Source organism: Prionailurus bengalensis, chromosome D1 (genome assembly GCF_016509475.1).
Source record: "Prionailurus bengalensis isolate Pbe53 chromosome D1, Fcat_Pben_1.1_paternal_pri, whole genome shotgun sequence".
In the NCBI taxonomy this organism is placed as follows: domain Eukaryota; kingdom Metazoa; phylum Chordata; class Mammalia; order Carnivora; family Felidae; genus Prionailurus; species Prionailurus bengalensis.
The window spans coordinates 107,538,654-107,562,280 of NC_057346.1; the positions used below are offsets into that span (position 1 = coordinate 107,538,654).

Here is a 23,627-nt window from a genome sequence, read left to right on the forward strand (position 1 = left end):
AAATCTGGAGGTCACGTCAATGTCAAAAGCCACTGCTTGTTGAAAGATCTGAAGTGAAAGAGATGCCATCCATTAGAACTCAAAACAGAAATTTTCAAAGCTCTTGATTTTCAGGGAAGCAAATTAACCTCAGATCAGGGAGAATCACACAGGAATCGTCTGAAGAGCATGTGGTTAGACGTTTCCCGTGATAAACACAGTATGTCCAAGTTGAAACTCTGTTTGCATTAGAGAAGAGTTTTTAGGCATGAAAACAAAATAATAGGATTAAATATGAATATCCTCAAGAAGGATGATACAACATAATGTCTATCAAAAAAAACCAAAACAAAACAAAAAGCCAGGGGAAGTTTCTCACGCCTTCTTTCACTTTCAAATGGAAATACTTTACAATAAAAGCACAAGCGTCCGTCCCTTATCAACCCTCAGCCTTGTCAGCTGGCACCACTTACCTGCTCTAACACGTACGCTGCACCAGAATCAATTGCTCCGCCCAGCTCACGATATTGACCAGAATACCTGATGTAGCCCCACGTGAGAAGGGCTATTAACAGCAGTCCAACCATGCAGTTGAACAGCTGGGCCACAACCTCAAGACCAACAAAGCCAGTGAGGCCTGAGGCGATGTACAAAGCCACAATGCCTGTGAAAAGCACTGCGGGGGTTCGGAAGGTGCTGAAGACATTCTTGCTACCATTGTGTTTGCAGAAATTCTCATACAGTTCGTTGATTTCCTCCTCTAGCTCCTGCTGATAGCGGAGACTAAAATCCTTCCCACCCATCTTCTTGGTCTTCTTAAAATGGTCCAGAGCAAGTTGTTTGAATTCACAGTGCTTCTCCTCTAGAATGTCTGGAGACAAATAAGGTTTCTCTCCTCCACAAACCTAAGAAGAATAAAGACATAGGTGTTGAAGATGCCTTCGAAAACAGGTGCCCAACGAAACAAGTGAAAACACTGCAAAAGAATGTTTTACGATATTAGAAATGAACTGTAAAATGGTGACCAAGACCAATAAAGTCTGGTTTCACCTCCTCTGAAAAGTGCACTTACATAACCAGGGTGACACTGATCAGTGACAGCAACGACACCGTAAGAAAGCCTTGGTTAGAAACGGTAATAACTGGAAGACCCCTATTACCCAGGGGACCTGAACACAGCTTTGCTGCCTCATCACGTTAAGATACGGTAAACAGGGTGAGGTTGGGCTTCCGAAGGCAGCAACAGGCCCAGGTTATATAGATCTTTCAGAAGACGACACATGCCCAACATACCTCCTCCATGTTGTTGTAATAGATGTCTTTGGCAGACGCCGCAGCTGCTAAATTGTTGGCTTCAGCAGTGGCCTTTTAAGAAAGGAAAGCATAAACCATGGATACTTCCTCTTTTAACATTCTTCCACCATCTCCTCTCACCCTATCCCCGTTCACTTTTTTATGATCCTTCTGCCATTACTTAGGTTCCCATATAGCCCTATTTATAAAATAAAATATAACTTTTCTTCCAAATTTTCTGCCCCAAAAGTTCTTATATGTAAGAATCTTATCGTAAACTTCTAAAAATATCATTCCCTTTGCTTCAATTTTAAATGTTAAGAAACAGATATAAGTCAAAAAAGGGAAAAATTTATCTGTATATGAATCCCAAGCTCTGGCTTCCTTTGTGAAAATGTTTCGCTATTAAAGAAATAAACCTTTGGGGGCGCCTGGGAGGCTCAGTCCATTGAGTATCCGACTTCGGCTCAGGTGATGATCTCGCAATTTGTGAGTTCGAGCCCCGCATCAGACTCTGCTGTCAGCACAGAGCCCTCTTCAGATTCTCTGTCATTCCCCGCCCCACCCCTCCTTATGCACACATGCTCTCTCTCACTCTCAAAAAGAAACATTAAAAAAAAAAAAAAAAAGAGGAGGGGGGCCTGGGTGGCTCCGTCGGTTAAGCGTCTGACTTCAGTTCAGGTCATGATCTCGTGATTCGTGGGTTTGAGCCCCACGTGGGGCTCTGTGCTGACAGCTCAGAGCCTGGAGGCTGCTTCGGATTCTGTGTCTCCCTCTCTCTCTCTGCCCCTCCCCTGATCACACTCTGTGTGTCTCTCTCAAAAATAAACAAACATTATAAAAATTTTAAACAACAAAAATAGAAGAAACATTTGGCAGTAAATTACCTTATGTTATGCACCTGAAAGTCAGAAATTATACATTTTAATGAAATTACATCTTGAAAATACCAAAATATTGAAAATAAAAATCTCTGAAAACAAAAAACCTGACTAAAGAAGTATGTCAGGATTTAGTAGACCACAGATAACAGGAAAGTAATTTGTCTAAGATGAGTGGGCCCGGCCTACCAGGCGTAATAAAAAAACAGTGCTCTCCCCGGGATGTCTGGCGGGAAGACCAGGGGAAGATTCGTTCTGCTTTAACTGTACCACCGGGAATACACACAAAAAACCCAGAAGGCAGCCACACTCCCATTCTCATATATGGGTCACCAGTAACCAAACAGGATCACTTAAGCAGTCAAAGAAGTGCTCACCTGAAGCATGGACTTGGGATGAGGCAGATCTTCTCCTTGGTAAATTTTAATATATGCCTTAGGATATAAACGTAAAAAGAACTATGAAAGATGTCATTCTGTCACATTCAGTCACATTTTAACTTTTTAAAAGTGACCGTACAACTGCATTTTCCTAAAGACCTAGATCAACACCCAGGAATTAGCAAAAACACAACACACCTTTGAGTGCATGTTAGCGTATTTTGAGTTAACTGAAAGTAGCTCTCAAGCAGCACGAGCCTACCAAGGCTAGGATTCCCACCAGATTCCCCATGCACACTGGCCTCACCACTGCCTGTGGGCACAGTGACCATCCGCCTTGAGGTAGTCGTGTCACATCTAGGTGCCGTCTCCTCCTACTCACAGCAACTTCCTAACCACCTCCTGTCCACACCATCTTCCTTGAGGAACAATCTTCCTTTAGCCACAGTAATTACTCCTCTAAGAAAGTGCAAAGAACATTCATTTGGTTCCTAGACCGATACTGCCACCCAGTGGCCCGCTCCTGGAAGGACCCCGAAGGCTCTGAAAATGCCTCTCACCATCTCCCCGTGAAACTTTCCCCCTTCAGCTTTAAAATAGTGAAATTCAAAGTTAGTTTACAGCCTAGATCAGTTTCACCCAAAATCACATTATTTTGATAATTAAAACCCATATTTACCTTAAAATACTCCAACAGCCCCCGACAGGTGACTTTTGAGCCATTGATCTCCTTTTCCATTAAATTAGCCGGGTTTAACACAAATGGAATCAGGGTCTGCAACTGCTCTTTGAACTCACTGGCAATATCTGTTCATGAGACCACGAAGAAGCAGACAATAAGCGAAGCAGACTTACTCAACCAAGCTGAGCATAAAATGTGATCTTCATAGTCTGTTTTAACATCTGCTAGTTGAAAGTGAAGGGAGGGGGTCCCAACTGTGTCTGACACTCTCTGCCTATGACCAGGCTGCTGTCGGACCTCTGTCTACATGTACCCTCACCGTCTCCTTCCCTCCCTTCTCAGGATTGTTTGCGGGTTTTTTTTTTTTTAAGTGTATTTGTATTTCTTTTGAGAGAGACAGACAGAGAAAGAGGGAGAAGGAATGAGCGAGGAAGGGGCAGAGAGACAGGGAGGCACCCAGGAAAGGATTTTCTAAAACACGACTTTAAAAGTACTTCACAAGAAGCAAAAACAATATAACAGCAGGGAGGGGGACAAAACATAAGAGACTTTTAAATACAGAAAACAAACAGTGAATTGCTGGAGGAGTTGTGGGAGAGGGGATGAGCTGAACGGGTCAGGGGTATCTACTCCTGAAATCATTGTTGCACCATGTGCTAACTAACGTGGAGGTAAATTATAAAAAATAAATAAGTTACAGAAAGTAAAGAATGCAAAAAAATACATAATAAACCTTCAAAAATAAAAATAAAAGTACTTCAAAAAATCAAAAGTGAATGAATTCAACCACATTAAAACTAAGGCACCATTAAAAAAAAAAAAAAAGACAAGACACAGATGGGAGAATATATGTGCAACACATAACCAACCAGCAAAGCTTCATATCTTAAAATACACATATAGGATCTATACGTTGCATAGAAAGACAAGCCCCATCTAAAACTGAACAAACAGGCATAAGAAGGAACTGCAGAGGAAAGGAACCATGAAGGAAACATGAATGTAACTAAATACATGAAAAGATATTCAATCCCATGAACAATCAGAAAAATGCAATTTAAGACCATAATGACATATTATTCTATATCACTAATTTGGCAAAAACTAGAAGTCTGAAAATACCAGGCACTGCCAAGGATATGGACCAATGGGAACTTCTGTACACACTGATGAAGGGAGCATAAACTGGAACTACACTTTGGGAAACAATCGGCATTACCCAGTTGAGGGGAAAATACACAGATTCCAACATCCAGTAGTCTTGCTCCCAAAGCACATACCCTCTGGAAACTCATTTATCCATATATACCAGATTGTGCATGGCAGCACTGTTCATAATAGCAAGTAACTGGAAAAGCTTATATTTCTATTGAGAATAAACTGCGTTATATTCACAGAAGGCACAATTATGCACAACGAAAGTGAATGAACTACAACTACATGCAATGATACAGATAATGTCAGAAATAAAACACTCAATGAAATGCAATGCATACTGTTTTTAATAAGTCAAAATTAAAGAAACTTGGCAACAAACTGATTCAAACACAAGCAATAGTTGTTTTTTTTTTTAATTCAAGGGTGGAATAAGCAAAATTTAGAACAGTGGTTAATTCTGTGGGGAGGCAGGGAGATGGGATAGGGAAGAAGCACACAAATGCGGAAAACAGTACTGGTAATGTTCTAGACAAGAATTGGCAAACTATAGCCCTTCGGGGCAAATACGGCCTGCAAACTGTAATTGTAAATAAAGTTTTATTGCAACACAACCATGTCTTCACTTATGCATTGTCTATGGCTGCTTTCTTGCTACAACAACAAAGCTGAATAACTGTATGGCCCACCAAACCTACAATACTTACTATCTGGTCCATCACAGAAAAAACTTGTCAATTCTGGTTCTAGATATTAAGTTGGGCGGTAGGTTTGTGATGTTCATTATATGATGTACTAAGCCTTACTTATATAAGTTCCATGTATTCTTTTACATGTGTAATACTGCTACATTCTTTGGTAGTTAGGCCAAGCTTTCTTCTGTACTGGTTCATCAGCTGATCTCCTTTTCCCCTACTAGGGGCCTGTTTCTTAGAATACAGTCACTCTTCACAAACTAAATAAATATGCTATCCTTATGTGTACTAAATTCTCCAGTTTGTTTGACTTTTTTTTTTAAGTTTATTTATTTATTTCGAGAGAGAGAGAGCAGAGGAGGGGCAGAAAGAAAGGAAGAGAGAGAGAATCCCAAGCAGGCTCCACACCATCAGCACAGAGCCTAACGTGGGGCTCGAACTCACAAACCGTGAGATCACGACCTGAGCCTTACCTGACTGAGCCACCCAGGCATCCCTGTTTGTCTTTTTATAACATGCATAAAACTATTATGTACTCAAACCGACACCATTTTTCTTTGGCAATTTCTTTTATTCCTCCAAATTTTAAGGAGTCGTTCCCCAATTCCAGAGGTCTAATAAAATTAAATTTTTCCCCATGCTTTGATTTTTATAATTTAACTTTGTAATCTATCTAGAATTTATTTATGCTTCATAAATTGAAATCTACATGGCATTTCTCTGTAAATAGTAATAGGTACTTCTCATCTCCACCAACTCACATCCCATCTTAAATAACTGACCAATTATAAAATCTCTTGACATTGAAAAATTGTTTAGGTTTATAAATCTGTCCTACCAAAAAATCTCCCATCCAAATACTCTTAATTCTATATTTTCCTCAGGATGGCGCCAAAGTATGGCCTATGCAAACGTTAAAAAGGGATCAATCCCCATATTACATATTGATTAGTGACTTAATGTATGATAAAGGTGACATTTCAACTGGTGGGGCAAGCTGGACTATTCTATAAATACTTCTGGAACAAATGAGCCGCCATTCAGAAGTAAGATGAATCTAAATTGGATCATAAGTTATAATGTGAAAGATGAAACTGCAAAATTTCGAGAAAAAAATGGGACAAATTCTTCATGACTTGAAGCAAAAAACGCCTAAAATTGTGCGTATACTATGCTATTCTGTGTATACAGTATTCATATCTGCTGGCACAGTCTAAAGAAAACTCTGGAAGACTATAAAAATGGAAGACAGACTTTTCACTGAATACTTTTTAATCCTTTTTGAGATTTTAAACATGTGAATGTATCACGTATTCCAAAAAAAAACCTTTTTTTTTTTTTTTATGGCTTCAACTTTTATCATATTGGAAGACTAAGGGCTTCAAAAATATTTCACTCAAGGAACTGGCACAATCTAGACACCACAGACTGTTCCTAAACCCAGTTTTACCCAGATTTAAAGACCCTTAAGCATTAATGCTTCTCTGAAGGCTGTACCAAAATACTAGTTTTAGAATAGACAAGAATGGTCTCCTGATAATCTCAAAATCTCATGCTGTCAAAAAAGACAGTGCCCTACAAACTCTTCAGGTTAATTTCTAGCTAAACAACTCAGTGGTGGGGTACCTTGGTGGCTCAGTCCTCGATTTCAGCTCAGGTCATGATCCCAGAGTCACAGGATCAAGCCCTGAGTCGAGCTTAAGATTCTCTCTCTTTCTCTCTCTCCCTCTGCCCCTGTAACCTGCTCATGCTCTCTAAAATCAACTTAAAAAACAAAAACAAAACAAAACAAAACTCAGTGGTTACTGCATTAAGTCTCTCTGCTCTAGAAAATACAAAGATGACAGTTTTCTTTATGGTGATGACACAGTCATCTGTGTCTGATGAAAGGGGTCTTAAAAGTGAGCTAACCTAGCCAACAGGAAGCAGCAGCAGTTAAGCAGTAATTACACCAAAACTAAGATTGTGTTTGGCAAGTGTTCACCTCTGAATAAATGGTCATTCTTTAAAAAATAAATAAAACAGGGGCGCCTGAGTGGCTCAGTCGGTTAAGCAGCCGACTTTGGCTCAGGTCATAACGGTCTGTGAGTTCGAGTCTCATGTCAGGCTCTGTGCTGACAGCTCAGAGCCTGGAGCCTGCTTCAGTTTCTGTCTCCCTCTCTCTGCCCCTCTCCTGCTCACACTGTCTCTCTCTCTCTCTCTCTCTCTCTCTCTCTCTCAAAAAAATAAACATTAAACAAAAATTAAAAAAAAAAAAAAAAAGATCCTCCTATGGATTAGGCCTAACTGCTCTCAAGCTAATGTCTTTCTCAGGTTATATGGAATAGGGCAGCAGGATCTCAACCAAGTCACTGTACAAGGATATACTTGAAAAAATACAGCATCTAGGCATTTTCTTTAACTCTGAAAAGTACATCAGCTCTATTTACAGGTCCCCCACAATAAAGTGTATGTGGTTCTCAGTCAAGCACCTGCCAAATACTCCGAGTCACCATTTGCAATTTAGCATCCAATTTATGCTTCACTCAAAACCCTTCTTTTAAACACCGTTTAGATTTCCTAAAATTACAAAATATCTGTCTCCAAAGCTACGAAGTACACAGACCTTTGCAGAGCTAATAAGAATTCTTTGGGAACAATCCTAATGACTATAGTTCCTGAAACAGACACACAAGGGCAAATTATAAACATACTGTTGAAGTAAACCAAAAAAGGAATTTTTTATTTTTCAGATCTTTTCTTAAAAACATAATTATAAATACTATTTTGGAATAAATAGGATCATACAACATATGCTACTGTGCAATCTTTCTACATTTAATAATATGTCATAGACAACTATGTAAATACATACAGATCCATCTATCTACCTTAACCTTTTAGAAGACTTTTAATAACTTTTTTAAACAAGCTTTTAAAAGTGCAGAGGTACTAGGGCGCCTGGGTGGCTCAGTCAGTTAAGTGTCCATCCAGCGCTCAATCTTGGCTCAGGTCATGATCTCATAGTTCGTGGGATCAAGCCCTGAATCAGACTCTGTACTGTCAGCCCAATGTTTGGGATTCTCTCTCTCCCTCTCTCTCTCTCTGCCCCTCCCCTGCTCGCCCTCTATCTCTCAAAATAAATAAATTAAAAAAAATAGTTTTAAAAGTGCAGATGTACCATAATTTCACTAACTCCTCAAAAACACCCATTTGTTTCCAATTATTCCCTGTTAAGCTACAGTAATATATATCCTTGTCCATACACCTGCTTAGTTGAAATTCTGGATCAAAGGACATAAACATTTAAAATTTTGATACTGACACATAAAGACTGAATCTGTACCAATAAATTTGCACTTTGTTAATTATTTTGCTGCTACACATATTTTCATGAGTATATACTGACCATTTGCATTTCTTCTTTGGGGACTTGCCTTTTCATGTAAGAGAGGAAGATTTTAACCTTATAAATGTGTTTTGAACATCAATGGTGGATGAGGGAACCAAATAATAATCATGAGGCTAAAAGCTGCTTATACAGAATTTGTTCCCTATTTTATAAATATATGAAAATTAGCACACTGAATACTCAGTGATAAGCTGTTCATAATTTTTAAATACATACAGGGTTGAACAGTACCCCCCCAAAATGCATATCCTCCTGGAATCTCAGAATGTGACCTTGTTTGTAAATTACATACATAACTAGTTGAGGTCCTACTGGATTAGGGTGGAACCTAAATCCAAACAGTGGTGTCCTTATCAGAAGAGAGAACACACAGAGATACACAGAAAGAAGGCAGCCATGTGATGACAGAGCCCGGAGTGACACAGCTACAAGCCACGGGGTGCCCAGGCTTGCCAGCAAACCCCAGAAGCTAGGAGAGAAGCACGGGACAGATTCCCCCTCAGAGCTTCCAGAAGGAATCAATGCTGACACCATGATTTTGGAATTCTGGTCTCCCGAACTGTTAGGGCAGTAAATCTCTGTTGTCCTAAGCCACCAGTTTGTGGTACTTTGTTACAGAAGTCTTAGGAAAGATACAATACACAAACCCAACAGCAATACAAAATTTCAAAGCTCAGGGCTACAAAACAGTTAAAAGAAACTTTTCCTATTTCCTAGAAGAATATGATGAAAGTGATGAATTTTAAAACAGAATGTTTTAAAATGTTAAAATGCTTGAAAATACCGAGGAATGCCATTCTGTATGTTTATCCCCGAAAACGTGGGACCACCCTGAGGCAAGCCCACTCCCTCCTCAGATTCCTCATTTAGGAATCCCCTGGGCACCTCCTCGCCCAGTGAGGACCAAACCAGAGTTTAGGTTTGGTAAAAGTATGTCTAATAATAGAGTATCACCACCCAAAAGGAACACATCACCTACACACCCAACTTTCTCTACACGCTCCACTCAGAAAGTACCTGTTACTGCTTTTCAAGTAAAAGGTTCTAGCTCCAAACTTGGATTTCTGAATTGCCATCTAATAGGCTCTGAAGTCTGCTCAGGAAAGCTGCCAACCACATAAAAATACCACACAGGGACAAACAGAAGATAAAGCCTCTCAAACTCAGTTCCTTTAGCAGTATTAAGACCAGCTGGAATGTAAATCTTAAGGTGAACAAGTATATTAACGTTCTTGGATCAAATAAGTCTAATAAATTGAAAATGATGCATTTTGTGTTTAATATGAGGCCATGAAAAACTTCCACTTCAAAAGTTCTCCTGGTAACTAAACATTATATACCCTCTAAATTATTTCCTCAGGTCGCCTGGGTGGCTCAGCTGATTAAGCATCTGACTCTCTGATCTTGGCTCAGGCCATGATCTCAGGGTTCATGACATGGGAGCCCCGTGTAGGGCTCTACACTGATTCTCTCTCTCCCTCTCTCTGCCCCTCCCCGACTGGCGTGCTCTCTCTCTCAAAATAAATAAATAAACATTTAAAAATAAAAAATAGGGGCACCTGGGTGGCTCAGTCAGATAAGCGTCCGACTTCAGCTCAGGCCGTGATCTCACAGTTCATGAGTTTAAGCCCCACATTGGGCTCTGTGCTGACAGCTCAGAGCCTGGAGCCTGCTTTGGCTTCTGTGTCTCCCTCTCTCTCTGCCCCTCCCCGGCTCACACTCTGTGCCTCTTTCAAAAACATATAGAAAAAAATTTTTTAATAAAAATAAATAATTTCCCCCAAAATAACAGAAAAACTTCTATTTTAGCACAATATGACTCTGGGGCAAAAAGATTCTAGATGTGAATCTCTACCCCATCACTTATCAGCTGAGTACTTTGAATAAGTTACTTAACTTTCCTAAGCCAGTTTCTTCATCTGTGAGATACAGGAGAGAATATCTGCATATGGAACCACCGGGAACAGTAAGTGTGAAAGTGAACTACCACAGCGCTGGTTCTATGGTCTGAATGTCTGTGTCCCTCTCAAATTTGGTATGTTTAAATCCTAACCTCTAAAGACGGTGGTATTAGCGGGTGGGGCCTTTGGGAGGCAGTCAGGTCACCAGGGTGGAGGAGCCCTTGTGAACGGGACTAGTGTGCTTACACAAGAGACCTCACAGAGCTGGCTAGTCCTTCCACCACATGAAGGAACCAGAGGCCTGAGAGCAGGAAGACAGCCTTCATCCGACTGTGCTGGCACTCTGACCTTGGACTTCCACCCTCCAGAGCTATGAGAAACAAATTTCTGTTGTTTACAGCCGCTCAGTATACGGCATTTTGCGACAGCAGTCCAGACAGACTGATGGCGGGGAACATGGCTGAGCCTCTAAAAATGGCAGCTATTTCCATTCCAACTTTACCGGGAACCTGAGAAGCTCAGACACGTTTATAAACAGAAGTGCTAGTTTTACACCTGTGTAAACAGAGGGCTAGCCATTAAATGAGTCAACGTCTCAATGAATAAGGAACAAAAATAAGATAATGGAATCCAAGAGTCCCGACTCTAATTTCTCCAAGCTGCCATCTAGGCAACACCTCCTGATAATCGCACGTGACCCGGCATCAGGTTTTGCCATAATCACAAAGAAGATGAAAACAAACAGCCAAGCCATGCATCATGTTACCATCCTTTGGCAACTTAATTTTACTTGATAAGTATTAGCTAACCAACGTTTACTCTTTTATTTTAGTACTGCTATCTCTTGTAAGCCAGTAATTACAACACGTCTCTTAGAAAGACATCAATATTACCACCACCATTTCAGATGGAAAAATTAAGGTAAACTCTGATGGTCACAGTACGGCAGATGTAAAAACTAAAGTAGACTCTACCATTCTTTCTAAGAAAACATACTATTCCTCTTAAGCATTCTCTGGACTCGTAACTGATATTTTCTGGTCACTGGTTCATTCCAAAGCTCAAATCACATGTCTAGAATAACATGACTTGTGACACACCTTTCAATTTCCCATCAAAGTCGGGGCTTGTGGCCACCTGGAGCCCTGGATGCGGCAGGAGAAAGCAAGTGACGTTGGAGAAGCATGAGTGAATGTGATTTCGGACATTCTGAATTTCTTCATGCTGATGTTCTTTTACCTGCCAACGAAGACCAACAATTTACAAAAGACCAGTTGTGTTTCTGCACTGGGAACCAATGGTACAGGACGAAGGAGAGAAGATATCCCAACTCTGATGCATCAGAGCAGCCTATGTTTTGTCCAATGAAGAAACTCAGGACGCTAGAAGCAATAAATGCATACATTTGATTAACCACGGCCTGGCTCCTTTAGCCACTCAAGAACACGTACTGAAGACTTTCTTTTACAAAAAAGAGGACTGCACAATACTGGAGAAGAACAAGGGAAGGTTTGCTTGTGGGCAGAAGGAGGATGTAACTAGCTAGTAGCGATTGACAGAGGACTCCTGTATTTTAATTTTGGAGAACAGGCTAAGCCAGTTTATATCCACCCCAAAACAAGCAAGAACTGTGAACAAGAACAACAGAACAAAAGTTCTGAATATCACATTCTAAAGGCACATGGAGAACCTGGTGTAAAACATGAAATGGAAATTACAGTCAAAGCTCGGGCCTTTGCCAGGAGAGTCCTTCTCTGCAGTCTCTATGCATTACATACCCAGGCTCTGTGCTCTTACACAAGCACTACTAGTGTGCCGATATCTGTAAGTATTTAACACTTAAATTTTCTATAATCTGCTTTAAATACAACAGCTAAAGGCAAATGAGAACGTTATCAAGACGTGTAGGTAACTCCTCAGAAGATTGCATTTCTATTTACCTGCAGGCGCTTATCCAAAAAGGACATTCCTCCCTGTAGTCCGTAGCTGTATTCATAGGGGAAACTCCAGTCTCGAACCAAAAACATCAGTGTCTATTTAGGAAAAGAGCAGAGCATGTCACAAGGCTGCATAAATGCATTTTCAAAATAACAAATGAAATACTTCTTTGCATAATGCCAGCTTCTTCAAAGGGAGCAACAAAATGTGAAGGATGTATTTCTTCCGTAAAGTCTTAGGAATATTATAAACACTAGAAGGACACGTATAAGCCAAATGTGAGGTCACTAGGGGCGCCCGGGTGGCTCAGGCGGTTGGGCATCCGACTCTTGACTTCAGCTCAGGTCATGATCTCATGGTTCGTGAAACGGAGCCCCATGTCAGCTCTGTGCTGACAGTGTGAAGCCTGCTTGGGATTCTCTCTTTCTCAAAATAAACAAACATTTTAAAAAACATATTAAAAAAACAAAACAGGGACTCCTGGGTGGCTCAGTCAGTTGAGTGTCTGACTTCATCTCAGGTCATGACCTCGCGGTTCGTGGGTTCAAGCCCCATGTCGGGCTCTGTGCTGACAGCTCAGGGCCTGGAGCCTGCTTCGGATTCTGTGTCTCCCTCTCTCTGTTCCTCCCCTGCTCACAGTCTGTCTCTCTCTCAAAAATAAACAAAAATTAAAACTTTTTTAAACAAAACAAATGTGAGGTCACTATAACCTATCTGCTGTTTTTGTTCCCATGGGTTCATAAGAGCAGAAGGAAGAAATTGACGAGAAGATGTCAAATCTGGGGCTGTGCTATAAAGACAAGTATAAAGAACGGAGTAAAGGACAAGAAAACAACATGGTAGCAGCTAATCAGAAAATCAGATCTACTTTAAATGTTAGAAAGGAAAACTAAACATCAAAAAAAAATTTTTTTTTTTTTCTTTTAACACAAAAGGAGCACCTGGGTGGCTCAATTGGTTAAGCATCAGACTTCGGTTCAAGTCATGATCTCACGGTTCGTGGGTTCAAGCCCCGCATCGGGCTCTGTGCTGACAGCTCAGAGCCTGGGGCCTGCTTCGGATTCTGTCTCTTCCTCTCTCTCTGTCCCTCCCCTGCTTACAGTCTGCCTCTCTCTCTCTCTCAAAAATAAACAAACACTAAAAAAAAAATTTTTTAAAAGAAAGGAAAACTCAATTAAGTAATACTTAAAGCTCCTCTAATCTCACTGAGGCTACTATGCATTCTCACCCTCATGAAACAATTAACTAAAGCAGGGGCCAGAAAACTTTCGTAAAGGACCTCAGAGTAAGTATTTTAGAAGTATTTAAGTATTTAAGAAGAAGAGGCTGTGGACAAATAAGTGTAGCTGTGTTCCAGTAAACCTTTATGTAAAATTTAAATGCCAGTGTCCACAGCTAATTTACACATGTCATGAAATATTATTCCTCTTTTGACTTCAATCATTGAAGAATATAAAAACCACTCCTAACTCACAGGTCTTATAAAAACAGGCCGCTAGCCTGATCTGGCCTGTGTCCTGCAGCTGGCTGATCTCCGAACTGAAACAAAGACATGAATTACATTATAGTTAACACTCTACCTGGAAGGGTTTTTGGAAAATTTCATCCATTGCCAGACGACCATATTCTGTGAAGAGCTTTGAAAAAGAAAAGTTAACGGCTTGTTAGGCCAAATTATTTAAAGTATTTCTATGGGTATTCTTTAGCAAAGAACTCATTTAACAGACTCAATACTACTCATACGAGACCACAGTTCTACGGCTTCAAAAACTCAGAGAGCCATGAACCTTACAATAACCTGTTATTCCTATCTCACATCCCATATCCCAATTCATTAACAAACCCAGAAGCCAACCACTCACAGCTTCTGTGTGGCTTGGAATATTACACAGCTTCCTAACTGGCCTCCCTGCCTCACCCTTGCTCCGCCCCCCAGACTATTCTCAATACAGCAGCCTGGGTGGCTGTGCTTTGAGAAGTTAGTTAGATCACATGATGCCTCTGCTTAAAAGCCTCCAACCTAATCGTATAAAAGGCAGCCCCTTACGGTGAGATCTGGCTACTCTGGCCCTCCTTGCTCTTCCTCCAGCACGCTGGGCACTTTGCTTGCCTCAGGGACTTTGTTCCCTTGCTTGTCCCTGGGCAGTGCTTGCCTCAGGGACTTTGTTCTGACTCCTTCTGCCTACAATGTTCTCCCCCCAAATAACTGCACAATCAGTTCCCTCACTTTTTACAGTCCAAATGGCTCCTTCTCAAAGAAGACTTCCGGACCACCTACCTGAGAGGATTACAAGTCTCCCCACAATTCCTCCTACCCCGTGTCTTTCAAATATTTTTCCTTAACCCATCTCACTAGGCTACACACCACACCTTTACTTACTTTGACAGTGCCTGCCTTCACTACTAGCAGATACACTCCAGGAGGGCAGGAATGTTTGCCTGTTCTGTGCACTGTCTCTCAGGCAGCGGGAGGAATATGGGGCCAGGAGCATATATGCCATGCAAATGACCAAATGAGCAAATTCTCTACGGTCAGGGTTTACACGTCCGTTTATGTCTATGTCCTTATGAAGCCTCGCACTAAAAGTACAGCAAAACGGGGGCACCTGAGTGGCTCAGTCGGTTAAGCCTCCAACTCTTGACTTCAGCTCTGGTCATGATCTCACGGTTTGTGAGATCGAGCCCCGCATCAGGCTCTGTGCTAACAGCACGGAGCCTGCTTGGGATTTTCTCTCTCTCTCTCTCTCTCTCTCTCTCTCTCTCTCTCTCTCTCTGCCCCTCCCCTGCTCACATTCTCTCTCTCTCTCAAAATAAAGAAATAAACTTGAAAAAAACAGTATAGCAAAATGAAGTTTAGAAGTTATAAATTCACAGGACAAAGAAGATGAGAACTGATATGGCAGCAAAGAGTTATCAAAAATACTCTGGAAGGAAAACAGACAAATGAAAACTGTCTCAAGTGTTGGCTTTCTGTGCCTTAAGTTGTCTGTGACAGGCAGGGGCCAACAAGAAAAAAGCAGATTCTCTCAGCAGAATCCCTGAAAGGCTCAGAAATGAGAAGCACCAGTCACCATGTAGGAGGGGGGTGAGGGAACGGGACTAACAACTAAAGAAACAGTTGAAAGTCTTTGGAGAGAGCACCTTTTGGAGCACCTAACCTTGCAGATCCCGCTTCCTCCCCACGCTCCAGACCCTCTATCTGCCCACAGAAGATGGGAAGTGTACTATCTGGAGGGGATAAACTAGAAAGAATTTAGACTTTGATACCGAACTCAGCCAAGAGGAGTAAGTCCCCTACTTTACCGGAAATGGGCACTTCAGTCAAGGTCGACATACTGAACAGTGAAGTCTCCTTAGCCTGTCGCCCTGCTGGAGCCACAGTAAGCTTCTACCCACTCGGGCAGGGGTTTAAAGAACTCTTCTCTGGGGACACTCATAGCCCAAGAAGAACAGTCTGCAAATACAGACATTTCGGGGTTGCAATAAATATCCAAGTAATCTTGCTCAGTCACCTCACTGTCCAAACCAGTGCAGCACAAGGCTCGCCCTCTCGCCAAAGGTCCCAGTCAGATTTTTAATAACTCATCTTAAATACACATGCCAAGGACACCAGACCTCTGAGACAAGCTTCCAGAAGAAAGACAAAAACTCATGTCCTTCATTCTAGAACATCATCTTACATTATCCCTTTTATAATTTCTTTCCCTCCATTTTCTCTTTTACTAAAACACCTATCAATAACAGGTGCGACCTCTCCTGAACTGATGCTCAAAGTTTCCTTTTTTTGCTGCCCTCCTGTTCTCCTTCTTCTCCACCTCTCCCTCTCCTCTCTTCTTCCCTCTTTTCCCTCCTCTCTCCTCCCCACCCCCCTGCCCTTCTCTCTCTGCTTCACTCCCTCCCTCTGGTCTAATTTCTACTCTGTTCTTTCATTCAACCTACCAGCAAGAGTTTCTCCAATTTGGCGTCTAACTCCTTCTCTACAAAAGTTTCCGTTTTTGCTGCCACAGCTTTCATTTCCAGGAGCTTTTGTTTTCTGAATGTTGCTTCTTAACAGCATCCAGTTTTTCTTGGTTGCAAGAGCTGCAACATCTTATCTTTCTGAGGATGCGGGTTTACAAAGAATGAAGAAAAAGCCCACACTAAGGTACATTACCATGAAAATTCATGCCAACAATAAGAAGATCTTAAAAGCTTCAGAGAGAAAAAGGTCACATACAAAGGATCAGGAATCAGATGGTGTGGGACTTCAGCAGCAACACTGGAAGCTGGAAGGCAATGAAGCAATGCCCTCAATTCTAAAAGAAAATTATTTCTATCCTATCATTAATTCTAGGATAAAATGAAAATATTTTCAGACTTACAAGAACTCAAAAAAGTGATCTGCTATACATCCATTCTAACCTTTCTCAGAAAAGCTAGTGGAGAATGTCTAGAGTTAAGGAGAGAATAAACAACAACAACAACAAAGGAGAGAATAAACAAATAAAAGGTTAAATAGGATTCAACTGCAAAAGGAATTGAAAAAAAAATCCCAGGCCCTGATTTCAAGCTATATTACTGTTTTGTAATAAACATTGTATGGTATTGGTATAAAACCACACATGCAGATCAATGGAACAGAACAGCTCTCTGTTCTCCTAGAAATAAAACCACATATAGATGATCAATTAACTGTATGACAAAGCAGCCAAGAATATACAATGAGGAAAAGACAGTCTCCTCAACAAATGGTGGTGGAAAAACCAGACAGCCACATGCAAAAGAATGACAGTGGACCACTATCTAACACCAGACACAAAAATTCACTCCAAATGGATCAAAGACTTAAAACTTGAAACCCTAACACTCTGTGAAGAAAACACAGGTGGTAAGCTCCTTGACATCAGTCTTAACAATTTTTTGGATTTGGCAACAAAAGCAAGGGCAGCAAAAGCCAAAATAAACAAGTGGGACCACACCAAACTAAAAAGCTGCACAGGAATTAGAAAAATACTAACAAAATGAAAAAGCAACCTACTAAATGAGAGAAAATAATTTAAAATCATATATCAGATGAAGGGTTAATAGCCAAAGTATATAAAGAATTCAGGGCACCCAGGTGGCTCAGTCAGTGTCTGACTCTCAATTTAGGCTCAGGTCATGATCTCATGGTTCACGGGTTTTTTAACAGCTTGGGATTCTCTCTCCCCTTCCCTCCCCTCCCTCTCTCTCTGCCTCTCCCTCCCCCACACTCATTCTCTCAAAATACATAAAAATAAACATTTAAGGGGTGCCTGGGTGGCTCAGTCAGTTATGCATCCAACTTTGACTCAGGTCATGATCTCACGGTTTGGGAGTTCAAGCCCCGCATTGGGCTCTCTGCTGTCAGCACAGAGCCCACCTCAGAGTCTCTGTCTCCCTCTCTCTCTGTCCTTCCCCCACCAGCGTACAGGCATACACTCTCAAAAATAAATAAACATTAAATTTGTTAAAAAAGAAACAAGCATTTCTTAAAAATTAAAAAATTAAACAAATTGTAAAAATTTTTTAAAAAGAATTTATATAACTCAACAGCCAAAATAACAAAAAAAGAAAACACAAACAACACATGCCCACAAAAACCATAATCAAATTAGAAAATGGGCAGAGAATCTATACAGACATTTTCCCAAAGACGATATATTGATAGCCAATGGGTACACGAATTATTCATGTTCACCATCAATAATCACCAGGGAAATGAAAATAAAAACCATGATATATTACCTCATCAGTGTGATGAATGAATGTTTATCAAAAAAGAAAAGAAATAATAAGTGTTGGCAAGAACGTGGCAAAAAGGGCACCCTTGTCCACTGTTGGTAAGAATTTAATTGGTGCATCGATTATGAAAAACAGTATGGAGGCTCCTCTAAAAATTAAAAATGAAACTACTATATTATCTAGCAATTCCACTTCTGGGTAATTATCTGAAGAAAGCGAAAACAGTAATTCAAAAAAACATATGCACCCCCACGGTCAATGCAGCTTTAGTTACAACAGCCAAGATATGGAAGCAACCTAAGTATTCATCCATGTTTGAATGGATACAAAAAATGTGGTGCAAAATTCAGTGGAATATTTATTATTCGCCATGAAAAAGAAGGCAATCTTGCTGTCTCCAACAATATGGATGGGCCTTGTAGGCACTGTACTGTTTTACTAAGACAAAGACAAACACTATGTGATCTCACTTGTATGTGGAATCTGAACAAATTTAAAAACAAGCGTATGGATACAAAGGTGGAGCGAGGGTAGGGGAAAGAAAGTGAAGGGGGTTAAAAAGTAGAAACTTCCAGGGGCGCCTGGCTGGCTCAGTTGGTAGAACATGCGACTCTTGATCTCAGGGTTATGAGATTGAGCCCCATGTTGGGCATAGAGATTACTTAAAAATAAAATCTTAAAAAAAAAAAAAAGTATGAACTTCCAGCTATAAAATACATAAGTCATAGGGAAGCAATGTACAACACGGTGGCTATAGTTACTAACATGGCATTGTATATTTCAAAGTTGCAAAGACATATCATAAATGTTTTCATCACGAGGGAAAACATAATAAAATTTAAAATTAAAGAAAGAAAGAAAGAAAGAAAGAAAGAAAGAAAGAAAGAAAGAAAGAAAGAAAGAAAGAAATTGACAGTGGGACAGCTGTGCACCAGGCCTAAAGGAGGCAGTCCAGGAGAGAGGAGGAGAACACTGTGACCAGGCATGAGGCCTCCCCAAGGGGAAAAAAGAAAAAAAAAACAAAACACAAAACACAAAACCAGAGCCTAAGTGTGTAGATCATACTGAGAGGTTTTAGGAGTCTATCCCTTGAGATACATTAGTGATAAGCACACAGAACACTAAACTAATGACGACAACAACAAAAAAAGCAACAGGTAATTCATTACAAGAAATGCAACCATAATTCACAAGAAACGTCAGTGATGAAAAACATAGAAAAACACTCATACAATAAGGCAAATACAAATACCTTTTTAGCTACAACTTGTGACCTACCTATTGGAAGGACGAGGGTAAGGAAGCCAAAGGGTGAGGGTGGGAGAGTGGTAAAGATGCTAAATCCTAATTCTGCACAAGAAGCTATGACTATTGCAATTGTAATAATCCAGAAGGAACAGTATAAGCATGTTCTTTAAACATTCAGAAGCAAATAGCAGAAGACACAGCCCAAAGCACAAGTGGTTGCCTCTGGAGAACGAACTAGGTGGTCAAAAGAATGTTCTTTTTTATTATGAACACTGCAATTCTACTGACTTTTCCACTATGTGTGTGTGTATAGTATATATATATGTGTGTATGTATATACATTATTTTGTGCATATACATTATATATATATTACTTTGTCAAAACAATAAAATGATACTTAAAAAAAGAAAGCACCTAAAACATATAAAATACTACATATAAACAAGACAAAAACACACATACAAAACTGTACAAAACCCATGATCTCTCCTACCGAATTCTGAAATCCAACAAGTTCTGAAAACCCAAGTTAGGTGGCAAACTCATTTGGAGGAAAACCTGCCTTGAACTGATGTGAGGCTTTTTCTAAGCTTTATTTGTCCCATTTCATCTCTCAGACATACCTTTCACTGCAGAAATAGTAAAATGTTTTATTGGGAGGTATTACCTGAATGTCTATTACTGTCTTTAACCTCATGCTCATATGCATCATATTTCTCTATCTAAAATCCAAAAAATTTAGGAGTGCCTGGGTGGCTCAGTCGGTTGAGCATCCGACTTTAGCTTGGGTCATGATCTCGTGGTTCATGGGTTCAAGCCCCATATCGGGCTCTGTGCTGACAGCTCGGAGCCTGGAGCCTGCTCCAGATTCTGTGTCTCCCATGCCCCTCCCCCGCTCTCTGCCCCTCCCCTTCTCCCACTCTGTCTCTCAAAAATGAATAAATGTTAAAAAATATATATTTAAAGTCCAAAAAATTTCAAATTCCAAAACACACATAGCCTCAAAGAGTTTGTATAAGGCATGTGGTCACGTTACCTATTTTCTACAGGGATATATATATGCTTACAAAGAAAAAGAACAGAAAGGATACATTCAAACCTGATCTGTGTGGTGAAGGAGGAGTTCAATCTATCCAAGGTGTCCAATTTTTTGCAAGAACATCATCATTTTTTTAGAACATCATTTCTAATGTCATAAGGAATACACTTCACTTTTAAGAATAAAGAAACTACTACAGTGACAGATAATGTATTACTAATTTATAGAGCTAAATTCAGCCTCTATGAAGACGGCATAGAGTGAAGAAAGCATCTCCAACAGGAAACGTTACTGGAAACGGGGTCCTCACAGAGGTGATCACGTTAAGACGAGGTCATTAGCGTGGGCCCTAAGCCAATATGACTGGGGTCCTTATGAGAAAAAGTAATACAGACACGGGGAAGAATGCAAGGTGAAGACAAACACACACACGGAGGGAAGACAGGGGCAGAGACCGAAAGTCTACAAAACCAAGGAATGCCAAGGACGGCCAGAAGCGAGGAAGAGGCAGGAACGGACTCTTCCCCACAGGCTCAGAGAGGGCATGGCCCTGTGGACAGCTGGACTTCTACTTCCAGACTCCAGAACCGTGACCCAATCATTTTGTGTTGTGTGAGCCCCCTCGTTTGCGGTCCTTGGCTACAGCAGCCCTCACCCGTCCCCCACGCCTACTCATTTATGACCTCTTGCTGACCGGATGACACAATCCACACACAATGACATCTGCCTCAAGCATTACTGTGTCTACAGCACCGGGTGCACCACCTCACACGAGGTAGACATTCAGAAACGGGTGCGGAAGGCAGGAGTCTAGAGAGGAATCCGCTTCAGGGGAAAAGGTGTCGAACTCAAGTTTTGACAGACGCGTTTAAGAACAACAGCTCTCAACCACTGAGTCGCGGCCCCGGTGCAGAAACACCAGTCACCAGGTACAGGCCAAGGTTGAGGAAGGATGTTCTTTGCTTTTTACAGGACTATAAATTAGAACTAACTCCAGGTAATCCCCATAATAAATGACACCCTCATTCCTCTGTATGCTGATGTGTTTTCTTGAATGTCAATGGGACAGGTGGAATCAGAAAGTCATGCTAAGAACTGCATTCCACTCTGGAGTCGCCACGGAACAGTATTTTACAGGACGAACATAGAAGGACCGCTGCGTGGAGAATAGAAGACCGCGAGTAATTAACCGTAGGTAGTGACAGTAATGATAAACAATGGCTTGCAGTTATTAAGCACATACTCTTTTCCAGGCACACAAAGCTACGCATTTTACAAACACGGACTTATGAAGCCTCACCTGGATTACTACAACAGCTTCACAACCGGCCTCACTGAATGCACGCCTGTCCCTAAAAATCTATCCCCAGTGCAGCAGCCAGAGCGACCCTCTGCTCACCTAACATCACTACTCTGCTCAACACACGGCTCCCACCTCCCCCAGAGGAAGAGCCCGAGCCCTGGCAAAAGCCGGGCATCAGCAGGACCTAAATGCCTCGCTGACGTCATCGCTAAGCCTCCTCCTGTCACACTTCCCAGTCCCAGCCACTGGCCTCCTTGCTGCTCCTCAGTCCTGCCAAGCACCCTCCACCCCAGGTCGTCTTGCTGCCCTGTCTCCTACACCACTACTCCCCACCCCCCCAGATATAGCTGCAGAACTTACTCGCCCACTTTCTTGGGTTCTGTGCTCAACTCAGTAAGGCCTTCCCTCATCACCCAGCAGTAACAGGACCGGACCACTGTGAGCCAAAAACTTTCCCCCACCATTCAATCTATTGCTATAATTACTCAGCTGTAAAATTTTTCTTAGTCTCAAAACTTTTAAATGATACATTATGACATTAAGACTTTTATGATGAATATATACCTGTAGCTGCTGAAGATCATCTTCCTGAATGTTCTGGGACAGATTATAAATCTAGAAAACAAAAATCCAGATTGATACCACTCTAGCTTACTTGAAAGGAACCCCAAATAAGCAAAAGCACTGAAGAGAAGCTTTGTACAACTGAAGGTTTGCACAGAAGTACCCAAGGTCTGTCCAAACAGTAATATTATCTCTCTTTTGGGAAACGATGCATATAAGGTTGGAATCACATAATTCTTCCTTTACTGCTTAAAATACAGTTTTCCTAAGTTCTTACCAAATCTCCAGTTCCTGTGTGATGTAATTAATGTGATTTCAATTTCCACTTTCCAGACTTTTTTTGCCCTATTTTATATATACTTACGACCAAAGTGGAAAAAGTTTAAGCTCCTTTTTGAGCTTCTAAGAGCTTAACGTCTATCTGTAGTCTAAAAAGAACATTTACATGTCACCTAGGGATTCTGATAACAGAACAATAACTGAAAATAGATATACTCCATTTATCTTATTTCCTCTGCAAACTTTTATCTTAAGCAAGTGGTGTCACCTGCACAGAACTGGTCATGGTGCTTAGAGCGAAGATGGTGGCACAGTCTTTCACGGTGGACTGGCTGTCAAACGCCCCCTGGGTATCCATCAGAACGACTGCAACCTAAGAGAAAGGAAAAGACCAGCAAAGTAAGAGTGAGAGAGGGAAAAACGTAAAAAAGAAATTGAAAAGTCCAGGTGACATGTAAATGAGGCTTTGGCACCTGTTCGTAAATTCCACAGAAAAGTAGTTATTTAGGGGCTTTGTCTTGATCAGAGAATCTTCCTGGAGAAGATTATCTGCTCTGACCTGACGAGATGGTATGAAACAGAGGCCTACAGAGCAATACGTATGGAAGGGGAAAATGCCCACCAATTAAGAGTCAAATGTTGGGGCGCCTGGGTGGCTCAGTCGGTTAAGTATCTGACTTTGGCTCAATCTCCTGGTTCATGAGTTCAAGTCGGGCTCTGTGCTGACAGGCCAGAGCCTGGAGTCTGCTTCAGATTCTGTGTCTCCCTCTCTCTCTGACCCTCCCCAACTCACGCTCTCTGTCTCTCAAAAATGAATGAACATTAATTAAAAAAAAAAAAAAAGTCCAATGTTGAGACCGATTAGCTCACCTACCTAGTCAATCATTCAGGCATTTTTGTTCACAGAAATGATTATTACTTTATGTAATTCATAGATCAGGTCCTAGTAATCACATATTATGTTTTTGAGTTTATTTTCAGATACCCAACCCACTACTGTGGTAGAAGAGGTATGATATAAATCCACGCAAAAGAAAGTATTATGCATCGGGGCACCTGAGTGGCTCAGTCAGTTGAGCATCTGACTTCGGCTCAGGTCATGATCTCACAGCTCATGAGTTCGAGCCCCGCGTTGGGCTCTGTACTGACAGCTCAG

General features: G+C 41.1%; 1 protein-coding gene across 2 annotated transcripts in view; it reads right to left on the reverse strand.

Annotated features, from left to right (window-relative positions):
- ATL3 (atlastin GTPase 3) overlaps positions 1-23,627 on the reverse strand; it is a 49,530-nt gene that overhangs the window by 4,578 nt on the left and 21,325 nt on the right. For both annotated transcript variants that reach the window (XM_043581488.1, XM_043581487.1), the window contains exons 4-12: positions 22,740-22,844; positions 22,193-22,243; positions 13,876-13,932; positions 12,298-12,390; positions 11,458-11,596; positions 3,213-3,340; positions 2,531-2,587; positions 1,273-1,344; positions 453-884 (exon numbers count right to left, since the gene is read on the reverse strand). In XM_043581488.1, coding sequence (XP_043437423.1) covers positions 453-884; positions 1,273-1,344; positions 2,531-2,587; positions 3,213-3,340; positions 11,458-11,596; positions 12,298-12,390; positions 13,876-13,932; positions 22,193-22,243; positions 22,740-22,844 — 1,134 coding nt within the window. The remainder of the gene's footprint in view (positions 1-452; positions 885-1,272; positions 1,345-2,530; positions 2,588-3,212; positions 3,341-11,457; positions 11,597-12,297; positions 12,391-13,875; positions 13,933-22,192; positions 22,244-22,739; positions 22,845-23,627) is intronic.